General features: G+C 45.3%; 1 protein-coding gene across 16 annotated transcripts in view; it reads right to left on the bottom strand.

Moving 5' to 3' along the window:
* EPB41L1 (erythrocyte membrane protein band 4.1 like 1) overlaps window positions 1-19,669 on the bottom strand; it is a 167,801-nt gene that overhangs the window by 37,161 nt on the left and 110,971 nt on the right. For all 16 annotated transcript variants that reach the window (XM_083446680.1, XM_083446693.1, XM_083446694.1 and 13 more), the window contains 4 exons: window positions 15,713-15,915; window positions 9,968-10,132; window positions 1,027-1,131; window positions 884-926 (listed from right to left, as the gene is read on the bottom strand). In XM_083446680.1, the coding sequence (XP_083302806.1) occupies window positions 884-926; window positions 1,027-1,131; window positions 9,968-10,132; window positions 15,713-15,901 (502 nt within the window). In that variant the 5' untranslated portion in view covers window positions 15,902-15,915. The remainder of the gene's footprint in view (window positions 1-883; window positions 927-1,026; window positions 1,132-9,967; window positions 10,133-15,712; window positions 15,916-19,669) is intronic.

The raw sequence follows: 19,669 nt of genomic DNA, 5'->3' as shown, positions 1-19,669 counted from the left end.
GTGCAGCAAGACTACCCAATAGCTTGCTACTCAAGAAGCCAACTCCCAACGGAGGGCTTTCTCCTCCCCGTAAAATGAAAGGAGCATGGGAGCCGATATGACCAAGGGCCTATGTCCAATCACCACGCTCTCCTGCCTTTCTACATCAGGGCAGAGTGTGCCGCTTGCTTTACCTCAGCCTACCCCCAACCCCCCGCCATGGCCATGATGGCTGGGGCTGGTGGGAGTTGCAGTCGAAAAGGAACCAGGTTACTAAAGTGAATGTCCCCCACTGCTTGGTGCTCCTATCATATAATGTGTTTTATACAATCATGAGGTTCTTCACTGCACTCCTTTCTTTCAATGATAGTTTGCAGTTACTATTATTTCCACTCTGCAAAGAGTGACAAAAAGAGGGTGTCATGGTCGGTAACAATACTACTGTATTGGTATAAGCACACAACACTCTAGGCATAGTATAACACTTCATACAGGCGTCAGTGGCAACTGGAACACTGGAGAATGTTAGATCCTTAAGCAGTGGTGTAGCGTGGGGGTGCAGGGGGGGCCGGCCGCACCGGGCGCAACATCTGGGGGGTAGGGTTAGGGGGCGCAAATCCACGGGTTAGGGGGCGCAAATTACTTGCCTTGCCCCGGGTGCTGACAACCCATGCTACTCCACTGTCCTTAAGGCCTTATTCTCCCTCAAGCCTATATTCTTCTCAAGTCAGTTCCTTTTCATGTTTGGAAAATATTTTGAATACAACAATCGAGTTGCTTGCTAATGGCATCTTATGGACAAGGGGAGAATTCCCGCCCATCTATGTAAGGAGGTTACCATAGAGGCCCAGTTAGAAAACGTGGGAAGCCTTTGAGTACACGGGCTTCCAGCTACATTACTCACTGCGAATCTGTTTCTTTATTTCCTTGGATGGATCCAACCAGTTCTGAAATGGAAAGAGAGAGCACATAAGAGGAAGTCTTATTTAATCACAGCTTCTTGAATAGACACAGTGCAGGCCTTTATCAGGGCCACCCAAAACATACCTTCTGACTATCCGAGTCGCAGAATGTAAGTCCAAAATAATCCTTCTCCAGGAGGTTGAGGTGCTCACAGACTAGGTCAAAGAGCACCTGCCCCCGGGCATGTTTCTGCAAGACAAATAAATATAGAAACTAAGTAAGAACTAAGAGCACACCTAGAAGCTATTGTCTTCTTTCCAATGCCTGCCAGGTAGGACAGAAGCAAAATTGTGGCTTCTTTCCTTGTTTATGCAGTCAAACACAATCATTCCTTCTTTGTGGACATGTAAGAAGCACTTTCTGATCTTGTGGATGCTGCTAAACCCACAAAACTATGAGCGGCAGGGTTGAATGTTAGGCATCTTCAGGTGCTGTTGGACTACAACTCCCACGATCCTTGATCATCAGCAATGCTGGCTAGGGCTGAAAGGAGTTGGAATCCAAAAACTGGAGGCCAACAAGCTCCCCACCACCACCACTGATGCAAGGAAATGATTTAAGGAAGGCCAGAATTATATTTAAGCTGCAACCCTAAACACAGTTGCTAGGGAGTAAGTTACACTGAACTGAGAGGGGCCATTTACTCACTGGTGTGTGTGCATGGGTGTGGGTAAGTGAGTATGCAACATTTGTTACAGGTAAGTAGTTAGATGTAGCATTTTCCCTAGGTTACAAAAATGAAAGTAAACAACACAATATACTTCCTGACCAAGGGAAAGACCCAAGCAGCAACATGGCAACTGCACAAACGGAAAAAGACAGCACATGCAGTTGTCAGAGCAAAATACTGTTATTTTCTAGCCCTTATAACTGGGAGGGGTGGAGGTTAATAATACGCCAAGGTAACTTCTTATCAAGTTGAAAAGAGTTGCTATGGGGCTTGCAACATTCAAACAGCTGGTCCTGATGCGACAAGTGGACATAAAGGTCCCGGTAGAGCAAACGTTATTGGGAAAAGATATCGGAGAGTTGCAAGTTTTGAGGAAAATTTGGGAACAAGACATCCAGAAGATCAAAGACTCAGAGTGGAATGAAGTTTGGGGGAGGAAGCAGTTAACAATGACCTCTGCCCAAGTAAAGGAAATTGAGTTAAAAACAGTATCTTGTTGACATTATACTCTTGCATCAGTAAGAACCTGTCTCCAATTTGCTGACATTGCAGAGCACGCCAGGGAACATGTGGGAATGCCCTTGTGCAGCAAATTTCTAGGGGAAATTAACACTACTACTAAACAAGTAATATGAATACTCTTGCGAACTATCTTGTGTCTATTTACACCCTGGCTTTGCGAAACCTTTGGGATGCACCAAACAAAAAAGTATTACAAGGATATTCAAACTTTTGTCGTTGTTTAAAATGGCCACTTTCCCCCTCTTAGTATCCATCCATCCTTTACTCACAACTTCCGCTGTTGTTTAAAATTGCCATTTCCTTCTCAGTTCCTTTCATCCCGACTTTACTCAAACTTTTGCCATAGTTTTAATCACCCACTTACCCCCTCTCAGTGTGCCTCCCTTCTTCCTCCAATTGCATGGCCACTCGTGTGTGTGTGTGTGTGTGTGTGTGTGTTTTCACACTCACTCTCATCTGAGTTGTATCCAAAATAAGCAGGTGCTGGTAATTTTGTTGCACAGTAGGATGTGTGATCGGTTTTGCAACAAGTTTTTTCAATTGTTGCATTGGATTCTTCAGTTGCACAATACAGTGGTACCTCAGGTTACATACGCTTCAGGTTACAGACTCCGCTATCCCAGAAATAGTGCTTCAGGTTAGGAACTTTGCTTCAGGATGAGAACAGAAATCGTGCTCTGGAGGCGTGGTGGCAGCAGGAGGCCCCATTGGCTAAAGTGGTGCTTCAGGTTAAGAACGGACCTCTGGAACGAATTAAGTACTTAACCCGAGCTATCACTGTATTTAAACTCACCTATCTGTTAGTGCAAGAGTCCTCATACCAGAGGACAGAGAACTTTGGATACAGCCCTCTGCTTTCAAAAATAAAGAATAATAAATGATAGGCCTGTTATCCTCACGAAGACTTCTCCAGAGTCTTCCCAATGACATGGAGATGAAAATACTCTTGATAATAGTGACAATAGCATCACAACTTAAGAGCCAGATCCTAAGACTTGATATGCCAGCACTTAGATTTGTAAAATGAGGAGCAACAGCTATACAAGCAAGAGGCAATAAATGCCAACAGAAACCTTTTTAAATTAAGCAATTAACTTTCTTCCCCACAAAATCACTTCATTGTATGGAGAGACTCCTCATTAACCTGGCACAGCAAAAGGCAGTGAATCAATATAGGCATTTAACATGGGCTTTTCCCAGTCTTCTTATTTTAATTGAAAGCAGGTTCAGGAGATCAGCTTTCCTGAGTGACAGCCTGCACTGTACAACTAAACAACAATGAATGGGGGAGGTACCAATAATGTGTTTGGTAGAAGATAATAAAATGCTGGTTTCTAAGCTGCTTGCAGGAGGAAGAACATTGATCAAGAAACTGCCAGATTTTTCATACTTATTTGCTGTCAGATCAGAAAGCCTCTCTACTAAACTAATCTTTCTCTCCTGTTGCTATGATTATGTCCGCCGTTTCCTTCAGCCCCAGAACTGGTCCTTCCATCATGCTTCGGATCCATCTCAAGATTCTAGTCCTTAGATTAAAAGCTCTCTGCCAGTCAACCGCATACCATATAACTTCCTCACTGCTGCTTATATTCCTTCCTGCTGTTGTTCATTTCTTCTCCTTTCAGTCTCTGTTTGTATGCACCCTATGCTAGAATACCCACCACTACCCACATTTCTACTAATTTCCATGTTAATTTCCCCAACAAAGCTTCTTCTAAATCTAAACCATCTGAGCCTCACCTTGCCTGATTCTCCATTGTCTTTTGAAACTCTCATCAGATGACACATTCCCGATGCCTAACTCTAACCCTAATAAAAATCACACTCACCTAACATAGACAATAAACTGTATGGGAATACAGCAAGCTGCCTGTTATTAATGGCCCATCTAACTGGGGCCTTCCCCAGATTTACCTGGAGATGGCAGGGATAGGGATGGGCAAGAAATGCACTTTTGTTTACATTTTAATGAGAAACTACCTAATTCACACGCCTCTAACCAATACATGAACAGAAACACAGCTATTCTTTGAAATTCACACTTATCCAAATTTCACAATGCAGTGATTTAACCCAAATAATGTGTACAAAGATGAATTCTTTTAGAGAAAACTGCTTGGAAAAATGTGTGCATTTGTCAATTCTGCATACAAAATATATATATTTATTGGAAGAAATGCACACTAAAATGTGAGCAAGTAAAACAATAATAATAATAAAAAATGTGAGCAAGTCTTTCATGAGGATTTTATTAATACTACAAAATTCACAAATCACTGCAGAAATGTGGAGTACTGAATGTAAGATAGGGAAAAAATGAAAAACTGAGAGCACCAAAATTGACAGATTTGCTCATCCCTAGCCAAGGACTGAACCTAGAACCTCCGGTTTGCAAAGCTTTTGCTTTACTAATTCCTAAGGAATGTCAAGGGTGTGCATTTATTTGGGGTCCTGAGTTAGTAAACTAGGAAAAACAGAATGACAGAGATTTCTGCATGTTCTTCTATGGACAAATAACAGCCACAGTCTTCACAGGATGACTAATTCCATGAGTCCTTTTATGCCTTTGAAAAAGCCCACCTTTTTAGCTTTGAAAGTTCTTAGGATAATCTATTTTCATCCACCACCCCCTCCCCCTCCCCATTTTTGGCTGCTTAGGAGAACTTTCATCTCTGTAACAATCAGTCGCTTTGCACTCAGTAAAAACTCACTCTTGAATCTCACTGTTGGGAGTTGTCAGCTAAAGAGCTGGGCTGCAGGAGTGCTAGAGATCAAAGCAACAGACCGTCTCTGATCCTTTTCACCTCCTCTCAGTCCTTTATTTCACTTTATTTATTTAGCCCATCCCTCACTCGGCTTCCCCACACTCCCAAATTATTCAGACCAGCTTCCAAGGTGCATTAGAGAAATGATTGATGAAAACAATCAATAGATCATAACGTCTAGGAACAAAACCAGTTTCATCATTATATTGGTCTGTTTAAACCAGGGGCATGAAACTTTCCAGGCCCCGCTGGTTGAGGGCCTTATACTGTACACTCGGGGGTAACATGTCAGGGGGAAGCATCCAGGGCCAAAGCCAAATGTGGGCAAAAGGATTTAACACCATCTTCTGAACACCAGGTAACAATGAATTCTGATGAGTCTCATCAGGGGGGAAGTTTTAGAATGCAGGGCCCATTACTGAAAATGCCCTTGGTATGTCCCTGTCAGTTGTCTCTATTCCAGAGATCCTCCAGGATTTAGACAGAATCACTTGCCAAGGTGACAGGAAACTCCCCAAGAGCCATCAGGAAACCACCCAGCTCCATCCTACTCCTGGGAAGACCATCCTAATCAACTCCTCATCCCTGCAATGGCTCTGAGTTCCAGTGACCCAACATGACAAATGAACTATTCTTCCACTCTAATATCACTACCACCCAGAGTGTGCCCTGCAGCATGGGAAGGGCCAGGTATCCTGAGACAGACCCATGATTGTCGTGGTGGACATGAACTTCTGAGCCATGTCTGTGACAGGGGATCCTCAGAGTGAATGCTAAATTCCCCCACCAGCAAAACAAGCCGAGGGACTCCTGCACCAAACACAAGACCACCCCACCTAGCTCAGGGAGACTGTTAAGGAGTGTGATGGGCAGTAAAGCCAACAGAATCCCTGTTCTGTCCCAGGCACCCAACTTCACGTACACACACACACACACTTGAATCCATCAGACTATGGGAGAGGGCAACTGGTCAGGGTTATGCAGTCACAGTAGCCCATTGCAACTCAGGAAGAGAGTCTGCCAATACATACAGTGCCCAGCCTGCTTAGAGATTTAAAAGTCATAGCTAGCACAAAGAATAGGGTATGGAAGTACAAACAAGGCTTAATCCCAAGTTTACTAGCCACTCAGTAAATGCCACCACCAATCAAAGTCTACTTTATTTAGTCTCCAGCAAGCCACCTGCCTATTAGCCAGATTATAATGAAGATTGCATCTCCCAAGATTTTGTAAAAGAAAGGAACAGGAACTGTCCCCTTGCCAGAGAGAGAGAGAGAGATGCCACAATCCCATGCATTTAATGCACTTTGGTCCTCATTATGGGTTCCCTGCAGGCATCTGATTGGCCACTGTGAAAACAGGAAGCTGGACAAGATGGGCCCATTGGCCTGATCCACCAGGCACTTCTTATGGTCTCCTGCAGAGAGGATTGCATGGCACAAAGGCTGGAACTAGTCAAGGTAAAAGCTGTGTGGTGTCCTCTCCCATCAATCTGGGAGGGTCTTGGCCAACTTTGGCTGGCTAGAGGTCCCCCCTTGTTTGTAGAAGCCTGCATACATTATAGCAGCAGCACAGGGCTGCCTTAAATAGCTCCATGTGGCAGCTGTTAAGTAACCCATTTCTATGCACAATGCATATAGCTAATTTTGTCTGTATGTGCACACGCTCCCCAGATTGCATTGTTGTGGAGGAAAAAACCCAACTCATCTGCACACAAAGTGGAAAGAAAAACATTCAGTTCTTGATTCCCCCTAAAAAGACCAGCACAAAATGACAACTCAGCACAAATATACTATGAACCAGGGGTCACCAACCTTTTTGGACCTCAGGGTACATTGGGAAATCTAAGAAACAAATTGGCAACATAAAATATCCATTTCACAGAAGAGTAACTGCCTATGTTCAGAGTCCTCCCCCACGCCCCAAGAAATGCTTGCACTCTCAAATACAGTGCAGACAAACAAAACCAGGAACCTTCCAAAAAGAGAGGCAACCTTTCCCAACCAACCCCCCAACATTGGGAGAGGCAGAGGTCCTTAGTGAGTACCAAGGAGATACCTGTGGATGCCATAGTGCCCATGGGCACCACACTGGGGACTCAAAATATGGACGTATCACAACCCAATCTACCTCCAGCACTAAAAGCCGTACAAAAGTAGTGGGTCTACAAATTTCTCTTTAAAAATGCAAAGGGACTGATCTTCCATAACACTAAGTTTTGAAACTGTACTAGATGCACCTGCCCAGCTTCTACATCCCTTGTGTTCCTTCATCCTCCACCTCTCTCTCTCTTTTGCACACACATTTCCCCCTCTGCCTTCTGTGCGTGCTCTTCTCCACTGCCACTTCCATCCAACTAAAGCCAGCTAGGCTCTCCAGATTCCATGGACTGTCCCAACTCTTCCTTTTTATAGCAATACCAGTAGGAAACGGAACCCTTAGCTTTGACTGTTTGCTGACTGTTTACCAGCTGTTCCCTCCTGCTCCACCTCCTACCAGTTTTTGAACCAGTATGTCTTCGGGCTTCCAACTCTGTATGGCAAACCTAATTTTTACGGTGATCACATTATAGACAACTGGGGTCTGGATGCATTTGGCCAAAGGCAGAGATGAAGTGAGAACGTGCCCCCAGAGGTTCCTGCATGATCTCAGAAGCACATGCTCTCACTTGGTTCACTGCAGGCAAAACCACTTGAGGCAATTTTAACGCATCGTAACCACAGCACAGCTGGATCCCACCTAATACGGCTTCCTCTTCTCACAGACGCCAACCAGATGCCTATGGGAAGCCCTCGAGCAGGACCAGAGTAGAACACTGCTCACCTCACCTGTGACTCCCAGCAGCTGGAATCCGGAGGCAGACTGCTAGTGTCACTGGAGGTAGCACATAGCCAACATGGATAGTAGTCACTGGCAATCCTAGCATCCATGAATACTGCATAATTAGGAAGTATTTAAAATATCCCATTTGTGATGCTCCTGAAATCATAACACTCTCCCCACTTGTGATTCCCAGCTACTGGCGTTCAAAGAAGTCACTTGCATGTGCCTACTTCTAGCTCTGTGGTTCATATGGTGTGAATGCCCGCTATAGATTGTGGGAGAACAACAATCACACCACACTGTTGCTGCTCTGGGCCAACAGAAAAGTCTTAAATTTATTTGTTCCCACTGGAACAGCAATCACATGGTACAGACTGGCCTTCTCCTGCTCTAAACTGCATGGGTATTGAGCCTTCATTTTGATAGTATGGACTTGCTGATGGTGAAAGCAGCACCAGATTTAGGGCGGTTTGGGTGGTCTCCCCACAGAGGGTGCTGATCTGAGGGGGTGCAAAATTGAGAAGACCCATAATTGAGAAGATTCATTTGAGGGTGCCAAATGTTGGCTTTGCGCAGGGCACCGTAGTATGAAAGATTACCACAGTCCACCCCAGGTGAAAGACAGGAACACCAGAAGAGTTGTCCTTGTAGAAGATACAGAAATACAAAAGCCACAGATTTTCTGTGAAAAGTGATGAAGGGTTCTACATACGTTAAATACAAATTCTATAATAAAATGCATCTCCTTGTTGCACTGAAGTACAAACCCATTTTTTAAAAGAGTAATATGGAGAGGCTAGTAGCCACAAGTGATGATAGGAGCAACATCCCAGGAACCCAGCTGCAAACATGCATGGATGCCACAGAGAAGTTCAGTGTTCACTTGCAGGTGCAAAGAGATGAAAGTAAACACTTGATAGGGGATACTGTAGGTTCTGGGGCCAAGAGAATGTGCAGCAGGGAGCAAGAGGATCCCCACTCCCCGCACCATTAATGCTTCCCAAAGTGTCGTTTATTCCAGGGTTCTTCAACTTTGGATCCCCACATGCTGCTGGACTACAACTTCCATCATCCCACCAGCCTAGCCAATGGTCAGGAATAATGAGAATTGTAGTCCAACAACATCTGGGAACCCAAAGTTGAAGAACAAAGGCCTGAACGCTTAATGAGGAGCAAAAAGACTTTGCATTACAGACATTCTTGTGTTCATGTTCTTCAGTGAAGGGCAAACGTCGTTTCCTCTCCCATCCAAGATGTTCAAAAATGAAACCCTTTTTCTTCAGCGATCAAGTAAAGAATGGATTGCTCTCCATTCACTTGATACAGAGCAAGGATTTTTGTCTCCACAGCGATACATGTCACTATTTGGGATATCATTCCATCCTGCACAGAGGAATAAATGTCCGTGGAAATGAAGCGAGGGATATCATACAAATGAGGTTGTGCAATAGGCTTTTTATAATGCCTAAGCTTCTCCCTTGCATGCTATTAATAATAACCTTCTTCTCGAGGGATCCCAGTCAGGTTAACAGTTACACAAGCTCTCTCTCTTTCATGCACACACATTGCCTACACTTCATTTTCACCAAAATACACAAATAGCAAGTAGCCTACGCTCAGAAATGGATGAGTCACTCACACCTGTCTTCCATGTGCATCTCTATGGGGAGTTAAATGCGCACGCACACGTGTCTTTGGCAGAGTTGAAAGCATTAATTGTTGCAAAACACTGATTACGGACTTATTCTTTTATAAAAGGTGCTTTTTATTGGGTGCCATTCCCAGAGGAAGGGAACTCAGGCCACATAAACTTTGCAGGATACACTTAAGAGAGAACTGGATCTCGGCAGTCAGCCAGTTTGTCATCTCCAGCCCTTGCAGGCCAAGTTTGGAAGGTGAGCGATGCCACCCACCAGTCAATCACCTGACATCACAATGACATCAGGTGACCCTTGCAAAGTGTTGTCTTGTGCATCGCTTTGAAAGATGATTGTTGGGTTGTTAGAAACCCCTTTGAAAGCACCGCCTTGCAGGCACCACCAATCAGCTGATCTGCAGTACTTTCAACTCCCCCATTTAGTTTAGCCAGGGGTTTACTTGCCCCACACCTGACAATACATCAGGTGGAGGGTAGGAGGGCATGCATTTGCCAAAGGAGGAGGCTTGGTGGATCTAACCAGGCCTTTGGCCTGTAGATTCCCCACTAGTAGCTTAAAAGGTCAAGCAATCTAGTCCCCTTGCTTACCTCCACTTCACATTCATACTCTGAGGCATCAAGTAGGGTCACTCTGCAGATGGCACTCTTGAGCTTCTTGGTGACTTTCTGAGGGGATTTCTGGGTCTTGCTGGGAGTGGTTTTCTCAGATATTCCATCTGCTTCACTGTAGTCTTTTTCATCCATGTCCACAGCCTGGGATGGGGGAAGAGATGCGAAGCAGGTACAGTATTGTTATTCTTTGCTCATGTTTGGGCCCTTTGAATTATGAACTAAGCATCCTCATTCTAATGGGGAAACAGGACGTTGTTTCCCCACACTGGGGTCGGGGGGTGCCCAACCTGAAGCTCCCCACTGCACTGCGAGCACCACCAAGAGTGAAACTTGAATCACCTGAATAGCAATTATTTCCCCTCCCCACAGAACACCACAACTCTTCTTATGAGAAAACTCATCCCTGCGAGACTTCTCTTCTTGCAAGAAGTCATGCAGGGCATGTAGTCTGTGCTAGTTTATGCAAACCATGTGTGGTGGTAGACTAACCAGGTGGGTCTCAATTACTCAGCCGGTGTGTGGGCAGGTGACTGAATCCACTGAAACAGCATGCCCAGACTCCTGAAATAAAGAATAATTTCACTATGCCCAGAAACTGGAGGTGGCCTATAGCTCCTTTCCTTAACTGGGCAACCAGGATGATTAGGGATGATTCTCTGCTCATCTTCCCTTTGCATCTATCCCCAGCTCCCCCAATTCTCTTGTCTTTCCTTTTGCAAGCCTGTGGCAGGGCCTGTCTTTGTTGTTATACTGTCAATACCTATTACGTGATGGAGGGATCTATGCAATCATTCCAGTATTCAGGGCCAAAGGACTTCACTGTCCTATACAGCAGCACTAGCTATATAGCACGGCTAGCAGAAAAGGGGGGAAATGCAAAACAACACAGGCAAATGTATAAGATTTGCATCACATGTACAAGCCACATCCTTTAGCTTTCTTCAGCATAACATGCTCTCCCCTGAACACACACCCCTTCAACAAGTGCTGTGATCTCACTTCTTTCTGGTAGTGGTTTTATGGTGCTGCCCAGCAATGTCTTATCTGAATGCTCCCACAGTGGGAGGGAAATAAGAAAACCAAAAAGCAATAGGTGAAGTCCCAAGTGGGCAAATTTCTTCTTGTATAAGATAAAAATATATGTTTCATGATTTTTGGAAAATATATGTAAAATTAAATTTAAAATTTTTAAAAAGATTCAGAATCAGAACACTGCAAATTGCCACTGGCTTAGCACTCTCCCAGAGTTAATTGCTGTGATATCTCTGGGTGGAAAAGGCAACTTTCTGTCAAAAAATAAGCTTCAGCCCACACAGCAGTTATGAAGGAGAGGCATTTCCCATTGGTGGCGAACTGGACATCAATCCAACCCTTGGTGGAAAGATCAGAGCTGCGTTCTCTTGCAATTCCAATCCTTCACAATTACAGAGACACATTCAACCAAGATGAACCCCAGGGGGAAAAGGGGACTGGCGGAAGGTTAGTTTTAGCTGACAATCTCTAGCCTGGGACAAAAATACCTAGAGAGAGAAGCTTACACACTGGCAATGCAGCCTTCTTGCTGGGCAGTGCTCACTGCCCTCTATAAAAGAAGTACAACATTCACTCATCCATCTCTTCATTTGATGCCCCTGGCAAAAAGAGTCTTCTGAATCAACATACAGAAGAACTATTGTCTCTCATTTTGTGGTTTTCTAACACATGAGCACTCGAGTGCCCCCAAGCAGATCTTCAGAGTGGCCGATTTCCTAACTAGTAGCTGAAGAAATGTTTACTTCGAAGTAAATTTAACTGAGTTCATTGGAACTGATTTCCATGGAAGCACGCTTAGAACTGTAGCTTAAGGTGATTTAAACAGAAACAACCTTTGACCAACAACAGATGTTCAAATCAGTTCTGGACAACTACAAGTAGCTTTGAGTGCATATTCCAAACCAAGCAAGTAGCTGCTCTGTGTTTATCAAATGCAAAGTGCTCTCAGGTGGCCCAAAATCATTCCAGATAATTTCCATGCATATCAGATGGAGTGGACTTTTGGCAGATGATGCAGCATCTGAGAGGGGCAGATTTTTCCCTACTCAATCCTCACGTTTTAGAAATTAGGGCTTTGAGGGTATTTTGAAGAACTGGGGGGGGGGGGGGTGTTAATATTATCCCAGCCACTGCATCCCACGCCAAGGGCTTAAATTATTATTTTTCATCCCTGAAGAAAAGGACCCAATGTTTATTTGCCAATCCATTTATATGATCTGTCCACTTTGATTCTGCTTTCTGGCTTTCCCCTCCACCAAGCATGGCATACTGAATGAGCAGCGAGTGTGCCCTCCCCAACCAAGAATATTTTTTTGTAAAGGGATTTATAATGGCTTTTAGGGTTGGAACAACATCTGAATATTATGCTACTCAGCTACACTCCTTGCTTCATTATATTTCAGGGGCGAAACAGGGCCCCTGTATATAAATTAAGTTTAAGGGAGAATTAAATATCTATCTGGCAGATGGGCAAGGTCAAACATACGACCTTGATAGAATAAAATCCATATGGATTCTCCATCACTATAAGACTTCCATGCCGTCTCATGTATCTTTGTATGCAGCAACAAGACAGTGCCACAGGCTGCTCACTCATCTGTAATGGAAAACAGACCACGACCTTCCCACTGCACTGATGAGGAAAATCCTGGTTTGGAGATTAATCTGGGAGATGATAAGGTGCCTCTTTTGCTTTCACAAAGGTCCTTGGTTTACCAGAGGATGAAGGCCATAGCACTTTTCATTATTATACCTCAAAAAAGGCATTCCAAGCAACTCAGTGCCAACTCTGGGTCATGCAATGGGCCCTTTCATCACTGTCCAGAAAACGTCAGAGCAACTGCTCCATCAGGCCATTTAGCTTCTGGTCTCTGGGTGTAAGGTAAAGGTAAAGGGACCCCTGACCATTAGGTTTAGTCGTGGCCGACTCTGGGGTTGCTGCGCTCATCTCATTTATTGGCCGAGGGAGCCGGCATACAGCTTCCGGGTCATGTGGCCAGCATGACTAAGCCGCTTCTGGCAAACCAGAGCAGCACACGGAAACGCTGTTTACCTTCCTGCCGGAGCAGTACCTATTTATCTACTTGCACTTTGACGTGCTTTCGATTTGCTAGGTTGGCAGGAGCAGGGACCGAACAATGGGAGCTCACCCCGTGGTGGGGATTCAAACCGCCGACCTTCTGATTGGCAAGTCCTAGGCTCTGTGGTTTAACCCACAGCGCCAGGTGCAATTCCTTCACAGGTATTTTCTGAAGCAAACCTGGGAGCAGTCATACCTGGAATTTTCATCCAACTAATGAACCGCAGCCAACAGTTTATTTTACACTGTTGGTCCGTCTAGCTCAGTACAGTGGTGCCTCGCAAGACGAAATTAATTCGTTCTGCGAGTTTTTTCGTCTTGCGAAGCACGGTTTCCCATAGGAAATGCATTGACGGTTTCCCATAGGAATGCATTGACTGTTTTAAGAAAAAGGCGCAAGACGTTTTCAGCTTGTGAAGCAAGCCCATAGGGAAATTCATCTTGCGAAGTAACTGAAAAACCAAAAAGTCTTTCGTCTTGCGAGTTTTTCGTCTTGCGAGGCATTTGTCTTGCGAGGTACCACTGTACTGTCAACAGTGACAAAAGGAATCACTATGTTTTCACACAGGAATATTTCCCCAGCCCTACGTGGAGAAGCCAACGATTGAATCTGGGACCATTTTAATGTAAAACCTGTGCTCTACCACTCAGTTACAGCTCCTCCCCTGCAGGGTTGAGAAACTCTGGGACACCATTAAGGAGCAAGGCATCTTTACAGGAAATTGAGTAAAGAAAAGGGATGATGACTAAAAAGAAACCATAGATGTAGGTGGTGTTTTCTTGCATTCTCCATGCAGTAACAGGCTGAGGGAAAACGGGGGATGGGGCTGAGAGTAGGGAAGAAATATCAACCAGGTGGCAAAGGGCACCCTGGCATTTAATTTGTTTATTAAAACATTTTTATCCCCCACCCTTCTGGTACAAATGCACAACTCAGGGTGAATTACAACATTTAAAACTGCAGTTTAATAAGAGAAACAATATAAAGCAACCCGCCCATGAGAGACAGGAACAGCAGTTAAAACCAAGCAGGGAAAAAAATTTATCTGCCACATACAACAAAAGCCTGCCAGAATAAAATGGTCTGCTAAACACAGCGTAAGAGGAACAACGTGGGCAGAAATCTTTGCACATGTAGTTCAACCAGCAAACAAGGAGCAAGAAGTCATGTTGGATGGGGAAGTCATAAAAGAACTCTTAGGCAAGAGCCCCTGCCATGCTCCAAGATGGAAGAATAGTGCATCCCCCGCCCGCCCCCACAATATACTATTCCCAGGTGAAGAATAGATTTTAGACAGGCTTAAATTCTGGCATCGCTAGGGGAGGTGGGGGGAGAGACAGAGACTTGTCTACAGTTATATATCATCATAATCAATTTCCCAGACACTTTAATATTCAAACTTCTAAATTGTTTTATCAGCAGTTCATGCCTCCTATTTTATACGGTTATTTATTGCTCTTTATTGCATTTTAGTTTTTTATACCATTAGCTGCCTGGAACGTTTTATTAGACAGGGAGGATGCATAGCCCACCCCAACCCCCTTTACAAAATATACCAGATCTAAGCCTGCCTAGAATCTATTCTCTCCAACATGGGAGTTCCTCTCTTACACAGCAGAGCACAGACTGACCACTGGCATTCAGCAGTGAGTGAAAACAAGGGCCCTTGCAGCAGTTTGAGCCCAGGGCAGGTTTTGGTCCTGTGCTGACCTCCATCTTTGTTGCTATGTACCAGGTTGGGCATAAATCTGCTGCCTTCCACACCCTGAGCTTAAACCCAAATTGGCTTCTGACACTCAGCTGCAACTGCTTGACATGCTGAAGTTGGAACTGAGTGAAGAAAGCCAATCCAGGCTCATCTCAAAGCTGCAGCTGCAATGGACTCAAACTAGGGTGTCCTACTTTACAGAGGATTCTCCTTGACTTGAAGGACTGTCAAGCCTAAGTCTAGTTTAAAGATGAAAAACCATAAAAAGAGAAAGAAGGGGCCGTTACGTTGACCATTAATAGTGCCTGGACAGCAAATTGGGCAGGCAGACAAGTCACCTATTTAAATTACAGCAGTGACTTCTAAAGTTGCATCTATACATACAAATTAAAGGTAAATAGACCCCTGACCACTAGGTCCAGTCGTGGCCAACTCTGGGGTTGCGGCGCTAATCTCGCTTTATTGGCCAAGGGTGCCAGCGTACAGCTTCCGGGTCATGTGGCCAGCATGACTAAGCCGTTTCTGGCGAACCACAGCAGCGCACGGAAACGCCGTTTACCTTCCCGCCAGAGCGGTACCTATTTATCTACTTGCACTTTGATGTGCTTTCGAACTGCTAGGTTGGCAGGAGCAGGGACCGAGCAACGGGAGCTCACCCCGTCACGGGGATTCAAACCGCCGACCTTCTGATCGGCAAGTCCTAGGCTCTGTGGTTTAACCCACAGCACCACCCACGTCCCTATCAAATTGGCACGTGCAAAATTTCTGCATATGAATGAGTCTTCTTGTTGCTCAAAGACACTCTCTTCTTTATTGCTTGAGAAGGACAAGGGCTGAGCTAGGCACTGAAAACACTGTCTAGGCCCGGGCTCAGCACTCTCAGCAGCCATCTCAACTCACCCGCTCTGCATGCTTCGAGTCGCTGTGGGCACCGGGCTTCTCATTCGCCTCGGCTTCCTGGCTGTTTGCCGTGGGTGTGGAGCCACCGGTCACTGCGTTCGGCCCACTTGCTGCCTCCTCTGGAGGCTGCTGCGGAGTTTCCTCTTGGGCATTCTTCACCTCCGAATCTGGTCCCGTCTCTGTCGTCATGGTTACTAATTATTCTGCATTTGCAAAGGTAAGATGAGAAGAACAAGGAAGGGATTAAAATGTGCAATCCTGGCTATCAAAACAATTGCTTTCTGAATCTGTAGGGACGCACGTGCCATCCTGGTGATGTCTCAGAACCAGGAAATTGCACAGCAGCATCCCTGAAAAAGAGGCTTCCAAATCAAATCTGCACAATCATTGAGTCTGCCACTTGGACACTGCAGGCCAATCTCAGACACCCCACCCTGCTGAGATGCTGCATTGGAGGATGGGATATCTTTGCAGTAAAGATCTCCTGACGGAATGAGATTATATCTACACTTATTATTGCTTTGGAACTCAAAGGCGGGGCTGCTAAATCGGTATTCTTTCAGGTTAAGCCAAGGTGAAGGAACCACCAGCTCTCTAAGTTGTCATTAGACTCCAACACCCATCAACCTGAGCCACCATGGCCAATAGTCGGGGATAGTGGGAAATATAGGACAACAACATCGGGAGGGTCAAAGTTTCTCAACCCTGGACATCCATGCAGAAAATCAGGGCCCCACAGAACCCAGTGAGTACTCCTTTCAAAATGACCGAGCGTCATGGAGATCCGGAGAACAGGCAACTCAGCTCCAGGGTGCCCCTTATGTTTCAAAGCTTGATCTAGCACTCCTAGGTGAGGGAACTCCCCCTGGGTGGCCTTTAGACCTACTCTAAAAATAATCAACCTTAAGGATTGCAAAACTATCTTCTATACCATGGGTAGGCAGACTAAGGCCTGGGGGCCAGATCCAGCCCAATCGCCTTCTAAATCTGGCCAGTGGACGGTCCGGGAATCAGCGTGTTTTTACATGAGGAGAATGTGCCCTTTTATTTAAAATGCATCTCTGGGTTATTTGTGGGCCATAGGAATTTGTTCATCCTCCTCCCAATATAGTCCACCACCCCCAAGGTCTGAGGGACAGTGTACTGGCCCCCTGCTGAAAAAGTTTGCTGACCCCTGTTCTATGCAGCAAGGGAGGTTGTATTCACCTTCAGGGGGCAGCAGGACCACACATTCTCACATGGAGGGGGGTGCACACAGAAGCAGACTCCCTCCTTCATCTGCTGATCCATGCTGATGGGGGTGGGTGATCTTCCCCTCTCTGCTCATAACATTATCCATGTGGTGCCTGGGGACAGAGGTGATTTACCAGAGCACTGAGCTTCATTCTCCCCATCACCATGTCTACTTTAATGGATGGGATTTTGGAGGTCCAGAAAAAAATTGCTTGAGGGACAGTGAGGCTCCCAAACTGGGGATTAGCCATCCCTGCTACACAGAAAAACTCTTCTATAAAAAGGAAGGCAATCAACAATCATATTCAAAGTTGCATTTTGAAGAGCTCAAGAGATGAAGAGGAAGCCAAAGATGCTCTCTCCCCGTGAACACTTATTTAAAAAGTGTAGCTTCTTGCTTATGCTCCTGAAGGACACAGCTTAGCAAAATATCACATGTATTTATGGCAATACTATAGATGCAATACTATAGAAAGTCAAACTGAGCTTACATTTTGTAGGTAACAGGTGAATGTTTTTCAGGCGACCTGTGCTAAATTTCAGTGGGTAACAGTAGGTGGCATTTTCAGAGATGGTGTTTACTGGTAGGACCAAACAAAGCAAGTCTTCCACAGCCCATGCTTCAGATCACCAGCAATCTTACTTCTGCAGTGCCTGTATACTGATGCGCATGGCCCACCGACACACAAATTTAAAACAATTAGACATGGTGTGCCTGGATGCTTGCTAACCCCATCTGCGGTTAGGTTGATCTGGAACTGCTGAATTCTTGCCCAGCCACAAATGCTTATAACTTCCAGTTGAGGCTCAAGCGCAGCAGGAAGGGTATCAACAAAATTTCAGTGCAGAACTCAAAGCTAGATCATTTTCTCTGAAGGTTAAGGAATCGCAGCCTCACTTGATGCCTTATATCTAGCCAGTGTCAAAGCTCACAGCATCAAATCTTTCCACTCCCTTGTTTGGGAGAAATGCAATCCTCAAGGATATTAGAATTCAAAAGCAAGGACTTGCTGGTTGCTAAAGCCCTGAGTCATAGCCGTTGGGCTGACCCTATCCCGTACATTGTCATCTGGGCTTAACGAGATGGCAGACGTAGCTGCACATAAGGCCATAGATTAATGCGCTGGTGTCTGTGCCAAGCCAGCAACATCTCTCCAAATGACTAGTATCGTTGATCAGTGGCCAGCACTAAGGTTCCATCCCAGGGACAGTACAGTCAGCACAGCAGGTCTCACAGTTGACAAAGGATCTTGAAAAACAAGCTTTTAGTAGACCAAATGCTGAACAGGAATTAACAGTGTGATGCATCACCAAAAAAAGCTAACGCTATTCTAGGCTGCATCAACAAAGTATAATGTCCAGATAACAGTACCGCTACTACTGAACTAGATACACCAGTGGTCTGACTTGGTACAGGACAGCAAGGCTTGATCTTTTCAGAGAGAGGGAGAAAAATACATCAAGGTACCAACATGCCTCTTTGGGGGATTTCATGAATATCTGATGTGAACTAGGATGTAGCAAGCTAGAGGTCATCAGACTAGAGCTAGGCGACAGCAACAGATATTCAACAGCACAGCACAGATCTTACTGTGTAAGATATACTTTGTAATCTCTGCCTTTCAGGGAAGAGCTGCAGATCAGGGGCAGAGAATCTGCTTTCCAAGCAGAAGGTCCCCATTTCAAACCGCAGCATCTCCAGGTAGGACTGCGTGAGACTCCATGCCTGGAACCCTGGAAAGCCACTGCCAGTCAGTGTAGACAGTACAGAACTAGACAGACCGATGGTCAGTATAAAGAAGTCTTCTATGTCTCTATGTATCTCCTGCTAAACGGTATTGGAGGTCAGAGAGAGGGCAAGAGGTTTACAGAACCATAAACTTCAACTTGAAGGACAACAACAGTAGACACACTTCCCTGAAAGACAACTTGTTCACCGCCACAGATCTTTCCCTCCAACATGCAGCTAGTGTTGGATGCCTTTTAGCACACTGACAGCCCAGATGAGGTGAGAATGAGGGGCAAAGGCCTGCTCAGCCCCCACATAAATTGAGGTTGTGCCCTCTAAAACATGCCTTGGAACCACACAGGGTTTTATAAGCAGAGATTCCTTGGAAGACAAACACACAGATCGTGCTGAAGTTTACATTTCCTTGGCTCAGAATATGAACCCTGGTGATCTGAAACGCTCACCTTAAACAGAAGGTGAGCATTAATGAAGGTGAGTGTTACATTGCAACTCCCCGAGTTCTTCTCTGTATTGAATTTAATCCAAGACAAATAACAACTCAACTCTTTCCTCCTGCCCCTCCTAAACACCCAGCCTCCAAACCCCCTTATCTCTTTAACTGGCTGTTCTGGTGGGCAGGAAGGAGCTCTTTCCTTCATTCCCTCTTCCCGCACCTGGAGTGCAGCTAGAGCAGTGACCCATATGCCAGCCACTCTGTGAAATGCTGCTTTCCAAGGGCTGCTGATATTGGAAGGGGATGGAGAAAATTGCAACTGCCAGAGCTGTTGGCCTAACACAGCCCGAGAAGGAGGAGGAGAGGACAAATATCTCCATCTTGCTAGCTGCCACCATAGCAGACTCCAGATAAGTGGATGGGAAGGATAGAGTGGTGGTGATTACAGCTCATGAGAAAGTGGAGGAAGGATCTGACCCTTCTGCAAACTTATTGGTGCCCAGTGCCCATTCATGTGGATTTCTGCTGTAGTGCTCTGGGG

The sequence above is a fragment of the Podarcis tiliguerta genome (genome assembly GCF_965153285.1).
Source record: "Podarcis tiliguerta genome assembly, chromosome: 6".
In the NCBI taxonomy this organism is placed as follows: Eukaryota; Metazoa; Chordata; class Lepidosauria; order Squamata; family Lacertidae; genus Podarcis; species Podarcis tiliguerta.
The sequence above is the reverse complement of the archived record's forward strand: the minus strand, read 5'-3'. Positions and strand labels throughout refer to the sequence as shown.